General features: G+C 46.3%; 1 protein-coding gene across 3 annotated transcripts in view; it reads right to left on the bottom strand.

Annotated features, from left to right (window-relative positions):
- Window positions 1-16,476, bottom strand: part of LOC139268863 (RNA-binding protein Musashi homolog 1-like) — a 165,333-nt gene that overhangs the window by 23,363 nt on the left and 125,494 nt on the right. For all 3 annotated transcript variants that reach the window (XM_070887655.1, XM_070887654.1, XM_070887656.1), the window contains one exon: window positions 14,325-14,373. In XM_070887655.1, coding sequence (XP_070743756.1) covers window positions 14,325-14,373 — 49 coding nt within the window. The remainder of the gene's footprint in view (window positions 1-14,324; window positions 14,374-16,476) is intronic.

Raw genomic sequence — 16,476 nt, forward strand, 5'->3', positions numbered from 1 at the left:
TGGCTCACAGTGAGTATTACAAGGTAGTGAGCGGGACAGGCACCCTGGCTGATTATCCTCCCCAGCACAGGGACACTCAGGCCAGCTGTGGTGCCCCTACCCCTGGCCCCGCTGAGCCGATGGAATTCGCCACGTATCAAACTGGGGGCCTTCCTATTCCGCAAGGCATTTACCGCACAAGATGGTGTCAGCTTGGCTCATTTGGTTGCGGTCTCACTGCTGTGTCAGAAGGTCGTGAGTTCACTACTGACCTGTCCACATAATCTAGGCTGACCCTTCAGTTCAGGTAGCTGTTTAAGAGCGAGGTGTTCTTCCAGGGTCCCAGTCGACATTCCACCCTCCTCCAATGCCAACAGAAACAGATGGACTGGTCATTTATTCATTTGCTTTTTGTGGAACCTTGTTTTGCATGAAAAAGCTCAACACCAGAAACAGCACTTCAAAAATAGTCCATTGCTTGTAAAACACTTGGGACATCCTGCAGATATGAAAGGCTCTATTTAAGTGCAAGTTTGGTCTTACTTTCTTAGCCAGTGGGTGAGAGGTCACAGAGAACTTTTTTGAGCCCAGTTTTGTGTCAAAACTCCATCAGAGGCATTTTTTCTTTCAATTAGAAAGCAGTTTACAACTCGGACATGATTTTTTTTTTGTTGCACAAAAGTACTTTGCTTTTAGCAAACTAAGCCTGTGCGCTTCTCTGTCTCTATGTGCGTGAGTCTCTGCGTCTGTGTGCATCAATGTTCCCTCTGAGCTGTGCAGCCGCGCAGTAATGGGAAAGGTCCCGCGCAGGCTGCTCACCGGCTTCTCCGTTGTAAATGCTGTGCATGTGCGGAAATTTAAAGGGACCGCACACTATAAAAAAAAAACAGGCCCGCAGAACAAAGCGCAGCTTACAGGGAACGTTGGTGTGTGTGTATGCTTGTTTGTTTGCGTGTGTATGCATCTGTGTGTGTGTGTGTGTCTGTCTGTCCCTTTCTGCATCTCTCTGTCTGTGTGTGTGTGCGTGCGCGTGTCTCTGTCTGTGTGCGCGCGCGTGAATTTGTGTGCGTGCGTGTGCGTGTGCGTATCTGTCTGTCCTTCCATGGTAACCTGATAATTGCAGAGTCCAGCCTGTACTGCCTGCCTGCTGTTAATATATTGTAATGACGGACAGCTCCAGTCAGGTTGCCATGGCTACACGCCTCATTTCTAAATTACAGTGACAGATGTGGCAATGCAGGATGGAGCTGTAATCTGTGTGTTCAGGGGCTGGGTCATCAGGGGAGGGTCAGGGGTCACAGTGGCCAGACTTCAAACATTGGGCGACCTCAAACTGATCAATTAACAGTGACCTTTTTTGTTAGTTACTTTTTTTTTTAATATATATAAAAAATACACTTTTAATGTGAAAACTGGTTATTCTTTTAAAAAATTAGATCTCAGGATGTGGGCATGATCTTACTTACTGCCGCTCCCTAATGACCGAGTGGTTGCTAGGTACTGCAGGGGGCATTTATAAGTCAACCACTTTGTGAGGACTGGAGCCGGCCCTAGGCCAGACTGGGTATGAGCTCTCTGAAGGACTTGACTGAACCAGTCGGGCCTGTATTACAGAACAGAGAGTTACGCTGGGAGCATTTTTGCACCCTGATGGTTGAAATGCTAAATTCCCAGGGTCAGGACTTTTTCGTGTTGGATCCAAATATTGTCTCTCCCTGATGCCCTATACCTCTCCTCTCGAACACGCCGGGATGGTTAACAGGCACCAGCCACCCTTTGGTACCTTCGCTCTGTGACCATTGTTTATATGAGCCTAACCCCACCCTCCCCCAATATTCACACATAAGCATCTTCCAGCAGGGAATCTCACTGGATAGCAGTCGGGAGCTGAAACCTTGGCTGGTTCCCACCCGCCCTCTAACCCAAGGTACTGAGGCCAAATGCAGACCCTCCCTGGCCAAGATCAGCTGACTACTCACAACCCGAGATTCTGTGACAGCATACAGCTTTCAACAGCTGAGTCACCAGGGCAACTCATCTGCCACACTTCTCTCAGTTCCATTCACTCACATCACCCGCCCCCGCACCCACCCCCCCACACCAAACACGTTCCATTACAAATAAAAGTGACCTCCCAAGTGTCTCACTGCTGAGGATACTGAGGATAGGTTAGCTGAAATCAGTGTTGTCCAATATGTTCCCCACATGTGCCTAAGTGGGAATCCAGATGTGGCCAATGTTCCCTTTAAACTGCGCAGCCATGCAGCCTCTGCAGCTCCCGCGCAGCAGCTCACCGGCTTGTAAACCGTGTTCTGAACGGGTCGCGCACCCCCCCAAAAAATTAAAAGGACATTGGATGTGGCTAGTTGTATTTTTGATTAGTAAATAAAAAATTGCTAGACACCATCACTGGACATGTGATCTTAACGTCCCTATTTACACGGCGTATGCACATGGACTTTAACTGTTTATGCTAGTTTGTTGGTAAAATGATAAGACAAAAAGCAGTGTTTCTTGATCATTGTGTGTGCTTTACACATAAGTGCATTTACCTTTATTGTGCCCAAGGGGTTTTCTACTAAAACTAGTGCAAGTGGCTAAAATGGTGTTACCGTAGCCGGTGGCTAGTCAGTGATTGCTTCTGGACTACACAAGGCTAGATGGACCGAAGGTCTCCTGTTGCCCGAAACTGTTACTATGCGATTTATAAGGACTCCCCACCCACACCTGGACTAAATATCGGAGCACAGCCACCCCTCCCCAATGATCAGGCTTTGAATGAAGAGCTGAGACCTTCCATACCCAACACTCACAGCAAACTTCTCCGCCTTCCAATTCCGCTATCTCCAGAGCTGATCGTCCACCATCCACCCTGCAACACTGCATAGCAGCTGTCCTCTGCTCTCAAAATATTCTAATACTCTTAATTACATCGAGTTGCATAGATTTTACAGCACATTCGGCCCAGCAGGTCTATGCCGGTGTTTATGCTCCACACGAGCCTCCTCTCACCCTACTTAGGCGTCGAGCAAGAAAGTAGTTTAAAACTTTTTTTTAAATCCCCAATATTCACTTGCCTTCCCCCACCCACTGCCCCACACCCTCACCCTTTGACCCCTGGGGCACAAAGTCAAATGTGGAGAGAGACTGGAGACAGGACCATTTTCAAATTTCCACGCTAGGTTACGAGATAAGGGAAGCTCGTCGCTTTAAAGCAGGCACCGGACATATTAAAAAAAAAGAGAAGAATCTACAAGCCACAGGGGGCTGAGTTGTTGTATGTGCAGAGTAAGCCGCTCCCTGGGCCCAGCACAAAGGGACTGGTGTCAGCAAGTCTGGCCTGGGCTTACCCTGCCCGGATTTACTCTCGAGCCACTGGCTGTCACAAGCAATTCATCAGTCTCCTCAGTGCAAGGAGGCTTATGCTTTTAGAGCCGATTGCCTGCATCTCTAATTAGACCAGCCAGAGCAGGGTTCTGCTCCTGTAACCGCAGCAACTTCCGCAGATCTGGTTGTAGTACATCTCCCAACAGATACCCTCGAGGCCCTTCCTGACCTGCTGGCACCGCAGGATATAACTTGTGTCGGAGATGGCGAGGGCAAGGATTATCATTTAAATCGGATGATTTTGCAGTATCTTTGAGTTGGAATGAACCAATAAACTTGAGTTTAGACAGGTGAGGGGTGATCTAACTGAGGTGTTTAAAATGACAAAAGGGGTTGGTAGGGTAGATACAGAAAATCTATCTCCTCTGGTGGGGGAATGCAGAACAAGGGGGCACAATCTGAAATTAGAGCCAGGCCATTCATGGGTGATGTCAGAAAGCCCTACTTCACACAATGGAAATTTGGAACTCTCTTCCCCCAAAAGGCTGTAGATGCAGGGATTCAATTGGAGCTTTAAAGACCGAGATTGCTAAGATTTTTGTTAGGTAAGGGTATCAAGGGATATGGAGCAATGATATATTAGGGATCGAAAAGTTGGGAGCAAATTATTTGCAGTCAGTTTGGGCCAAATCCTGACATACAAAATTGGTCGATCTCAAAGAGATGGGGTTGGGGGGGGGGGGGTTGTTATGACCCCTCCCGACTCCCACCATCGTCTATTATATTAAATGTATTTTGCGTTTTCTATCCACAAACTTCACTTCCTGTTGTCATGCTTTAGGTTACACTTCTTACCATTACAACTGATTACACAGGAATTTTCAATGGGCATTCCCTACGTAAACAGGTCCCCAGTGACGCAGTCATCATAGGCTGCAGCCACTAGGTGGCATTGCAGCCCCTCTGCATCCTTCGAGCAATGCCACGGGAGATCCAGCCTGCTGCATGAATCCTCTCAGCACACGCCTGCTGCACATGTCAGACTCGACACAGAAGTACAGGGTATCTGGTGGGACCAGGAAGTAAGTGAATCGGGTCATGGGTGTTCAGACATTTGTCTGAAGATACTTGTTCGATTGCTAATTTATATTTATATATATATATATATCTCAGGGGCCTACTGACCACTACCAGCCTCGGGAAGTAATGAAGACATCCAGAGTGGGTGCTCCACGATCTCATTCTATACTTCCCCTTCCATTGTATTCTTAGCTCAGGCGGAGCTCTCCCTGCTCGCCAACACAGAGCTCTCCCTGCTCACCAACACAGAGCTCTCCCTGCTCACCAACACAGAGCTCTCCCTGGTTGACTTGCCATTCAATCAAGCTTTTCAGTCATTTGGTTGGAATCTCTGATGACTGACTGCCGCTCATTATATTTATTTTGCCTCTCAGTAATATTACACCTCCATCACAAACAGCCCTGAGGTGAACAACGACAACAACAACAACCAATTTCCTGGAACAGTATTAATTATGAGGCTAGAATGTGCGAGTAGGAAATTGAGAGCATGAGGGAGGGGGGCAAAGAGAGGAAAGATGGGTGACGGAACGAGAGAAAAGAGAGGAAAGATGGGTGACGGAACGAGAGGAAAGAGAAGAGAACCCAAACCAGAGAAGCAGAAAATCAGCAGTTCCTGTGTGAAAGTGAGTGAGTGATTGAAAAAAAAGGAAAGAAGGAGAATGATTTAGAGCAGAAAAGTGCTGAGAGATTGGGCTGGGTTATGGTTTACAAGATACAAATAAAGCCACAGAACCTCAGAGGCGTTGAGCTGGACGACAGGCCAACTCGAAGCATTGAGTATCAGTAGCAGCAAAGGATTACACTAATGCTGGGATCAAGGCTGCTGAAACCTGGGCTGAATACTGAAAACAATCAACGAGCCAGGTTAGGGGCTCACATGACAGCATTCAGTTGGGGCTTTTATCTCATCGACTCTGGGAATACGACGCCTTCACTCTGACAATCTGCCCTTTGTTTGGGCTCTGTAATCCATCCAGCTGTTTAGAAATCTGTTTTTTTTCTTTCCCTTTCAGTCCCAGACATCATGTCCCATCCAGTTGTTCCCAGCTCCCTTTCAGACTTGACATTCAGTTCCGCCAGGCAGCCATTTGCTGTCCCTCTCTCCAGCCTCTGAACAGAACGTTTCCACTGGCTCCAGAACATCAGAGACACTAAATAGGTGCCAACTGTAAATTGTGTACTCTTAGGTGTCAGCCGTGGCTCAGTGGGTAGCACTCTCATATCTGAGTCAGCGGGTTGTGGGTTTAAGTCCCACTCTAGAGACTTGAGCACTTAATCCAGACTGACAGAGCAATACTGAGGGAGTCTTGCCCTGTCGGAGGTGCCATTTTTCAGATGACAAGATAAGCTTCGCAGGTGGACGTAAAAGATCCCATGACACTATTTGAAGAAGAGCAACATTACTAAAAAACATTATCTGGCCATTATCACATTGCTGTTTGTGGGAGCTTGCTGTGAGCAAAATTAGCAGTTTCCTACATTACAACAGTGACTACACTTCAAAAACTGGCTGTAAAGCGCTTTAGGACGCTTGAGGTCGTGAAAGCTGCTATAGAAATGCAAGTCTTATTTATTTTATCTCTACTGCAGCCAACCACATGAGTACTTTGGCCAAAGTGCTTCCTTCTGCGCGTCTTATTCCCACAAATTTATTGCAGGGGACAACGTAATTGGGATTTGAATCGGGGATCCACCGTCAATGAGCAGTTGGAGGAGGGAAAGTGTTGTTGCAAGCAAAGGCGAAGCAGTGGGAAGAACATAGAGGAGCAAATTTGCTGGGAAATTACAGAGAGGTGCGAGAATTATAAAAAGAACCGAGTGACTATTTGTCCTAACTTGTGCTTCTGTGCACGCACCTCTAGTCTCCGACTCCGCCCGCCCGCCCCCCTCCCAGCACAATTTACACTAACCCTTTCCTGCGCATGCGTCGGAACTGGCCCCAAACACCACGTTGCTGCTGAGCCCCGAGCTCCCCGCTGGGCCTCCTGGGGGGGGGGGGGAAAAGAGAGAGACAGCCTGTTTGGGGGGCAGAGAGTGCCTGTTTTTGGGGGGGGAGGGGGGAGAGAGAGAGAGAGAGAGAGAGAGACGGGGTGGGGAAGAGGGAACTTGGGGAAGACAAATCACGTTCAGTCAACCCCCTTTACACCCACACCCGACAGCGTTGGAGTGGATGAAATCCAGAAAGTCACGACAGTGACACTTCATACCCAATAAAACCTGTTAGCAATCTGCACACAATCCACAATCTATGGTGGGGACGGCTGGAGGGGTGGGGGGAGAGGTAAGGGACTGGGGGTAAGGGACTTCGATTGGAGGAGGGATGCACTTGCGCTGGGATAAGGAGGGACTTCGGCTGTGGGAGGCAGCACTTGTGCTTGGATAAGGGACTTTGGCAGGGGGAGGGATGTGTCTTTTCTGACTTCTAAAGTCCAAATGGATCATGTTACAATGTGCAAAGTTAGGTTGGGTGGTTCCATTTACACATTCCAGAGAAACTTCAGGGTGTGGCTTATCCTCCAAGAGGACCAATCAGCAATAGGTCATGTGATAATGGAGAGCCAATCAGAGAAACGGCTGCAATTCAGTTAAACGCATCCTAAAAAGACTTGGATTTATATAGCACCTTTCACAACCACCGGATGTCTCAAAGCGCTTTACAGCCAATGGTGTACTTGGAGTGTAGTCACTGTTGTAATGTACGAAACACAGCAGCCAATATGCACAGAGCAAGCTCCCACAAACAGCAATGTGATAATGACCAGATAATCAATTTTGTTTTGTTATGTTTACTGAGGGATAAATATTGGCCAGGACACCAGGATAACGCCCCTGGTCTTCTTCGAAATAGTGCCATGGGATCTTTTACGTCCATTTGAGAGAGCAGATGGGACCTCGGCTTAACATCTCATCCAACAGTGCAGCTCTCCCTCAGCACTGCACTGGAGTGAGAGCCTAGATTTTTTTGTGCTCAAGTCCCTGGAGTGGGGACTTGAACCAACAACCTTCTGACTCAGAGGCGAGAGTGCTATCCACTGAGCCATAGCTGACAATATAGAGTAGTGATAATGGGGGACTTCAACAATCCTAATAAAGACTGGGACAGTAATAGTGTAAAGGGCAAACGGGGGAAGAATTTCTGAAGTGTGTTCAGGAGAACTTTCTTGATCAGTACGTTTCCAGTCCAACGAGGAAGGAGGCATTACTGGATCTGGTTCTGGGGAATTGGGTTGATCAAGTAGAGCAAGTGTCAGTAGGGGAACAATTAGGGAACAGTGATCATGGTATGAAAAGGTTTAGACAAGCTATGGAAAAGGACAGGGAGCAATTTGGAGTAAAAAATACTTAATTGGAGGAAAGCCAATTTTGGTGGATTGAGAATGGAAATTGGAATCAAACATTAGTAGGCAAAACTGTAATCGAATAATGGGTTGCCTTTAAAGAGGAGATAGTTTGGGTACAGTTGAGGTCCATGAGGGGGGAAAAGATAGGGCAACCAAAGCCAGAACTCCCTGGGTGATGAAAGAGAGAGAGAGAGAGTAAGATGAAGCAGAAAAAAGGTGTGTGAGAGAGAAGTCAGGTTGAGAATACGTGAGAACCAACTGAATATAGAACGTTCAGAGGGGAAGTGAAAAAGGAAATAAGAGGGGCAAAGAGAGAGTATGAGAATGGATTAGCAGCTAACGTAACAGGGATTCCAAAAGTCTTCTATAGGCATATAAAGAGTAAATGAGTAGTAAGAGGAGGGATTGGGGCCGATTAGGAACCAAAATGGAAACCTATGCATGGAGGCAGAGGGCTTGGCTGAGGTACTAAATGAGTACTTTGCATCTGCCTTTATCAAGGAAGATGATGCTGCCAAAGTCATAGTGAAAGTGGAGGTAGTTATGATGCTGGATGGGATAACAATTGATAAAGATGAGGTACTTGAAAGGCTGGCTATACTTAAAGTAGATAAGTCACCAGGACCAAATGGGATGCATCCTAGGATGCTGAAGTAAGTAAAGGTGGAACTTACCGAGGTGCTGGCCATAATCTTCCAATCCTCCTTGGATATAGGGCTGGTGCCAGAGGACTGGAGAATTACAAATGTTACACACTTGTTTAAAAAAGGGTGTAAGGATAAACCCAGCAACTACAGGGAAGTCAGTTTAACCTCAGTAGTGGAGAAGCTTTTAGAAATGATAATCAGGAACAAAATTAACAGTCACTTGAACAAGTATGGATTAATTAAAGAAAGCCAGCATGGATTTGTTAAAGGCAAATCGTGTTTAACTAATTTGAGTAAATTTTTTGATGAGGTAACAGAGAGGGTTGATGAGGGCAATGCAGTTGATGTGATGTACATGGACTTCCAAAAGGCGTTTGATAAAGTGCATAATAGGCTTGACAGCAAAGTTGAAGACCATGGAATAAAAGGGACAGTGGCAGCATGGATACAAAATTAGCCAAGCGGAGAGTAGTGGTGAACGGTTGTTTTTCGGATTGGAGGAAGGTATACAGTGGTGTTCCCAGGGGTCGGTACTAGGACCACTGCTTTTCTTGATATACATTAATTACAGACTTGGATATACAGGGCACAATTTCAAGCATGGAAGTATAGTGAACAGTGAGGAGGATAGTGATAGACTGCAAGAAGACATAGACAAGCTGGTGGAACAGGAGGACACTTGGCAGAAAAGTGCGAAGTGATCATTTTGGTAGGAAGAACGAGGAGAGGCAATATAAACTAAAGGGTACAATTCTAAAGGGGGTGCAGGAACAGAGAGACCTTGGGGTATATGTACACAAATCATTGAAGGTGGCAGGGCAGGTTGAGAAAGCAGTTAAAAAGGCTTATGGGATCCTGGGCTTCATAAATAGAGATATAGAGTACCAAAGCAAGGAAGTTATGATGAACCTTTATAAAGCACTGGTTCGGCTGCAACGGGAGTAGTGTGTCCAATTCTGGGCACGGCACTTTAGGAAGGATGTGAAGGTCTTATAGAGGGTGCAGAAAAGATTTACAAGAATATTTCCAGGGATGAGGGACTTCAGTTATGTGAATAGACTGGAGAAGCTGGGGTTGTTCTCAGAGTAGAGAAGGTTGAGAGGAGATTTGATAGAGGTATTCAAAATTATGAGGGGTCTGGACAGAGTAGATAGAAAGAAACTGTTCCCATTGGCGGAAGGGTCATGAACCAGAGGACACAGATTTAAGAAGAACCAAAGACGACATGAGGAAAAATGTTTTCACACAGCGAATGATTAGGATCTGGAATGCACTGCCTGAAAGGGTGGTGGAGGCAGATTCAATTGTGGTTTTCAAAAGGGAATTGGATAAGTACCTAAAAGAAAATAATTTGCACAGCTATGGGGAAAGGGCAGGGGAGTGGGACTAGCTGAAGTGCTCTTGCAGAGAGCCGGCACAGGCTCAACGGGCTGAATGGCCTCCTTCTGTTATTCTATTATTCTAAATACAAGATAGTTACTAATAAATCCAATCGGTAATAAGGAGAAATTTCTTTACTTAGAGAATGGTTAGAATGTGAAATTCACAACTACAGGAAGTGGTTGAGGCAAATAGCTTAGATAATTTCAAAGGAAACTAGACCAGTACATGAGAATAAAGGGAATAGAAAGATAGGCTAAAAAGGCTGAGGTGAGGTAGATGGAATGGAAGAAGACATGTGTGGAATATCAACATCAGCACAGACTAGCTGGGCCGAATGGCCTCTTTCTGTGCTATATATTCTATGACCGTACAGACCAGACTGGTGTACTTGGTGTGCCAGTGATGTACTTGGACTTCCAGAAGGCATTTGACAAGGTGCCACATAAAAGGTTACTGCACAAGATAAAAGTTCACAGGGTTGGGGGTAATATATTAGCATGGATAGAGGATTGGCTAACTAACAGAAAAGAGAGAGTCGGGATAAATGGTTCATTCTCGAGTTGGCAACCAGTAACTAGTGGGGTGCCGCAGGGAGCAGTGCTGGGACCCCAACTATTTACAATCTATATTAACGACTTGGAAGAAAGGACCGAGTGTAACGTAGCCAAGTTTGCCGACGATACAAAGATGGGAGGGAAAGCAATGTGCGAGGAGGACACAAAAAATTTGCAAAAGGACATCGACAGGCTAAGTGAGTGGGCAAAAATTTGGCAGATGGAATATAATGTTGGAAAGTGTGAGGTCATACACTTTGGCAGAAAAAAATCAAAGAGCAAGTTATTATTTAAATGGAGAAAAATTGCAAAGTGCTGCAGTACGGCAGGACCTGGGGGTACTTGTGCATGAAACACAAAAGCAGGTAAGCAGATACAGCAAGTGATTAGAAAGGCCAATGGAATCTTTGCCTTTATTGCAAAGGGGATGGAGTATAAAAGCAGGGAAGTCATGCTAGTTATACAGGGTATTGGTGAGGCCACACCTGGAATACTGCATACAGTTTTGGTTTCCATATTTACGAAAGGATATACTTGCTTTGGAGGCAGTTCAGAGAAGGTTCACTAGGTTGATTCCGGAGATGAGGGGTTTGACTTATGAGGAAGGATTGAGGACGTTGGGCCTCTACTCATTGGAATTCAGAAGAATGAGAGGCTATCTTATCGAAACGTGTAAGATTATGAGAGGGCTTGACAAGGTGGATGCAGAGAGGATGTTTCTACTGATAGGGGAGACTAGAACTAGGGGACATAATCTTAGAATAAGGGGACACCCATTTAAAAGGTGAGGAGGAATTTCTTCTCACAGTGGGTTGTAAATCTGTGGAATTTGCTGCCTCTGAGAGCTGTGGAAGCCGGGACATTGAATAAATTTAAGATAGAGATAGACAGTTTCTTAACTGATAAAGAATTAAGGAGTTATGGAGAGCGGGCAGGGAAGTGGACCCGAGTCCATGATCGGATCAGCCATGATCGTATTAAATGGCAGAGCAGGCTCGAGGGGCCGTATGGCTATTCCTGCTCCTATTTTTTATGTTCTTATTAGAAGGCACCAGATTTGACCCCTGCCCACTCCCTCGTTGGCTGAGCTCAGTTAGAAGATCTAGTACTAGAGGGCTGGGGAAAAGTTGGAATTGAGCCTGGGATTATGCTTGATTATTATCCAGTGACCCTTAATGGAACGTGTGTGTATATGCATGTGCTTATGTGCAATATATTTTTTATATACTTATTATACACACATATCTGCACTCCACTAATTCTAATTCCTGATTTTATTTGCTCTACCACTGGTGACCGTGCCTTCAGCTGACTCAGTCCTAAGCTGTGGAATTCCCTCCCTAAACCTCTCCACCTCTCTAACTCTCTTTCCTCCAAAGACGCTCCTTAAAACCTACCTCTTTGACCAATCTTTTGGTCATCTGCCCTCATATCTCCTTGGTGTCAAATTTTGTTTTATAACACCTGTGAAGCGCCTTGGGACGTTTTACTACATTAAAGGTGCTATATAAATGCAAGTTGTTGTTGTTACATGCACACACCAGGTGAAGACATGATTTGGCTCAGCTGTGATGCAGCACCCCATGGTTAAATAGACCACCAACACTCACTATCTCGGCTCATGCATGAACCATGGCCACATGGGAAAGGCACCCAAGGGCTGCCAGTACCCGTGAAACCATAGCTGACCTTTCAAATAATTAGGGGAGACGGTAAACCATATTCCATGTGCAGAAGCTTAGTGTGTGCAGTAAATTAAAACAAAACAAGGTTAAAGGTCACGTACATTCCATGGGAAATGTGGGTTCTGGGAGATTGAAATCAGCAGTGCTCAGAGCGGGTCTTGCACCTCAACAAAGAGCCACTGGTGACCTTATTATCAGCCAACAAATAACACGGCTGAACACCAAACCCGTGGCTGCTGAAAGTACAATTCCCATCTGCACGTCTCGAATAAAACACTTGCTTCCTTCCTAAACACTATTCGATTCCGGCTTCAATTCAACTCCTTGGTCAAACTGCCAATCAACCCCAACCTCCCTCAATGTCCTCTGGAGCTTTCAAAATTGCACTCATTTCCTGTCAAAACGGCATCTGCCAGAATTCACTCTCTTCTGCAGTTATATTCCAGTAGCAACCACTGGCAGTACAATTCCAGTAGCAACCAGAGAGTGAATCAAATCATTCAACAGAGATTCTGGAAGTTGCACTCGTATAGCGAGGAAACAAAACTACCCCCCACCACGTTGGTCGAGCTGGTAAACACACAGCCCAGTGTAGAACTGAGCTGTTCAGACCAAGAAAGCCCCAGATCCAATTCCTGTCTTGTGTGGAGTTAGTGGGCCTCTGATGGGAGAGTGGTAGGGATGGTGGAACTGGTTTCAGCATCGTTGGGTAGGCAAAAGGAGAAAGGGCAGGTGGGAGAGACTGGGAGAAGAAATTTTAAAAGTCTGTCGGGAATCCTGCTCCTGTTATTGTGCAGTGACAGGCACTGGGAAGTACATATGTATGTGGAAATATGAGTGTATTTTTTAAAAATGACTCATTCTCGCGATATAGGCGTCGCAACCAAGGCCAGTATTTCACACAGGTAATTTCACAAAACTGTAGCCCCCCCCCTCCACCATAACCACGGCCAGCCGAGGTCCGCTAACTCAGCACACACCAGATAACCGAGCTGGGACCATCTGCCCCATATTGCTCTATCCCACCCAGGGCACCGACGAGGGATATTTAACCATCTGCCTAAAAGACTGTGGCACCGTGAGATGCTTCACTTGCTGCAGATTTTAATTTGAGGTATTCTCTCATTAATATTAGTGATGTGAGAATGTCACCTTCCAATCAGTCGCCGTGTCTTTTTAAACTGGTTTGTGCAATATTGGGCTTGTACATTTTGATACGAGGTACTCAGGGTCACTGGTGTTAATAAAGACATCAGTCAGTGTGAACACAACATTATCAGCATCACTGTATCTGTATTAGATAATAATACTCCTGTCACCCATCATCATTTTCCAATCATTAGATGGGTCCATGCACTGCCAGAGGGAACAGATAACACAGAATGGCTCTAACTCTTTTCAATGTACTCGCTCTTCCAGCTCTTTTATTCTCAGTCACACTATCTCTCTCTCTCTTTCTCCATTACTCACTCATTCTCGCTCCTGGTTAACAACTATGTAAAATATAGCACACAAAGGAATTTGACACAAACGTGCTAGGCAGCGCATTACCAGATGGAATGAAACCTTCAGTCTCCTCTGCCCCCAATGACCCTAACTGTGATGGAACTGTGAACAGGAATCAAGGAGTGAATGTGACTTACGGGCTGAGGGGTGTCAACACTGTGTTTTAGGGGTGGGTAGGGAGGGGGCGCGGGGCCCCAAAAGCTTGTTTGTGCCAATGTCCTAATACAAACAATGGATAATTTAGGAGAAGAATAATGAGGGTGTTTAGCCCAATAAAATACACAGCTGGGGCTTAAGCCCATTTTCAGTGTAAAGGAACATGCATTATATAATAATACAGGTGTAAACTGGATAATATAAATAGATGTGACTTTATATAGTGTAAAGGAAGTGCAGTATCGATGGATGTGAATTATACAGTATTAACTGATGTGAATTATACAGTATTAACTAATTTGAATTATACAGTGTAAAGGAGGTGAATTGTTCAGTATAAAGGGACCTGTTATTATACAGTGCAATAGGATATGAATTATGCAATATGAACAGAGGTGCTAATGGCTAAAACAAATTTTAAAATAATTTTCCAGCAAACTATAAGCCGCAGTCTTCTTGGGTGATAATGCTTGCATCCAGCTACAAAAAACTTAAGGGGAAGGGACAGGACAGCAATTTGAATTTGAACACTAGTTTTGCTCGATGGAGGAATCCCAGTTGTGGCCATTTTGAGAGCCAAGTGTGGGATTCACGAGCCTACATCAGCTGTGCAAATCCATCTCCGCAAAACAGAAAGAGAATCAACGTGAACCAGACGCTTACCTCGATGTCGATTGGTCGTCTTGTCAAACATCAGCATGGCATCGTCTACCTGTTGGGAAAACAAATCATCAATATTTCCCCTCGGCCTCTCTCAAGTTTGGGACCGTCTATAGCTGGCAATGTTTCACGTGGAAGACCCAAGGGTGCCAACCATCAGCGTGCATGTTGGGTAAATGCCAACACGGACTGGTTGGGCCGAATGGCCTGTTTCCGTGTTGGAACTTCTATCGATTTCTCTGCAGTGCGTTATAACAAAGGGTCTGCCACTTCAATCACTCTTTACAGATGCTGACTGGCCTGTGTATTCCCAGCATTTTCCATTTTTACTTCAAATTTGGGTTATTTGCCGTTTCCCCGCCCCCCCCCCCCCCTTAATCTCAACCCAGCAATGAACCGTCGAAACAAAAGGATACAGGTACTGCAGGACTTCAATGGCACCAGGGAGTGAGCAGCATGTTTACGGGCACGGCCCTCCGCGCCCACTGGGTCTGAGGACAGGCTGAAATGTAATCTTTTGGGGGGAGGAGTAGCATCAATAGGAACAATTCCTATTGGTTAATGCAGCAGCTGCCTTGATGGCTCAGCAAGTCGGTGAGCCATACAGACGAGGCTGGTCCCAGGTTCAATCCTTGACCTGCCGTGAAAGGTCCGATGCTTCCAGGTTCACCAATGCTACCACATGAAGGCTTTGATTATTTGGATTATTTTCCTGGCTCCCCCCTAATTTCTGATCTATGCTGGAAGCACCTTTTGACGTTTTACGATGTTAAAGGCGCTATATAAATGAAAGCTGTTGTTATTGTTAACTAGGCTTTCCTCCACAGAAGTCACAAAGTTTGGCAAACACCAGGCCAGATGTGTAGTACTGCTCCCAGCCGTCAGTACAGAAACAAAACCATGTTCTATATATTCTGGGGGGAGCAGTGAGGGGCATTGGCCTTTCCAACCTCAGCACCCAACACTGCTCCATCTCATTTTCCACAGACAGAGCTGAAAAGAATGGGAGATGTGAATGTACTGAATGACACTTATTCCTATAAACCACGTGGCAGTCACTCCCTACTTCAGCAGTGCAAGTATTGGAAGGATGCGGCCTACTGTGGCAGGCCTCCGGCATGCCAAGAGATTCCACATGTGGCAAGGGTTTCTCTGAGGAGAGAGGATGTGGAACTTTGTTATCCCAGATAACTCCTGCATTGTGACAAGTGGCACTGACAAATGTTTGAGAGCATGGCACCTTTTAGTGTTTTAATCAGTGATTCATTATTGCTTTGGACTAGGACCATGTCCCTTTAAGAGGTTTGAGGTTTAATACCACATTACACTGTTTGGCATTTTTACTTCCTCTTTTCCTTTCCTCCTGCCAATGTCTTCTTGCTCGGAATCTGAGTCAATCCCTGCTTTTTAAGGGCCTAAGCTGTGCAAATAGACGTCACGTTACAGCCTAAGCTGCACCTTACCACGTGTGCCACTGGCTGAGTCAACCACAAAGAATGTCAGCATGTAGCAGCATTAAGCTCATTTTCAATTACAGAAGGATTTCCACACAAAGCAGCAGCTTTATAAACACTCGGATTCTGCAACCAACAGGAGGGTGCACATTCCCGGGCACAGTGTCCCAAACATTCCCGGACACTGCTACTGCAGGTACTCTGTGTCCCAGACATTCCCGGGCATTGTGTGTCCGGGCACGATGTCCCAGACATTCCCGAGCACGGTGTCCCAGACATTCCCGGGCACTGTGTCCCAGACATTCCCGGGCACTGTGTCCCAGACATTCCCGGGCACGGTGTCCCAGACATTCCCGGGCACTGTGTCCCAGACATTCCCGGGCATTGCTACTGCAGGTACTCAGTGTCCCAGACATTCCAGGGCACTGTGTGTCCCAGACATTTCCGGGCACGGTGTGTCCCAGACATTCCCCGGGCACGGTGTGTCCCAGACATTCCCCGGGCACGGTGTGTCCCAGACATTCCCGGGCATTGTGTGTCCGGGCACGGTGTCCCAGACATTTCCCGGGCAGGGTGTCCCAGACATTTCCCGGGCAGGGTGTCCCAGACATTTCCCGGGCAGGTGTCCCAGACATTCCCGGTCCCAGACATTCCCCAGGCACGGTGTCCCAGACATTCCCGGTCCCAGACATTCCAGGGCA

The sequence above is a fragment of the Pristiophorus japonicus genome, chromosome 8 (genome assembly GCF_044704955.1).
Source record: "Pristiophorus japonicus isolate sPriJap1 chromosome 8, sPriJap1.hap1, whole genome shotgun sequence".
In the NCBI taxonomy this organism is placed as follows: Eukaryota; Metazoa; Chordata; class Chondrichthyes; family Pristiophoridae; genus Pristiophorus; species Pristiophorus japonicus.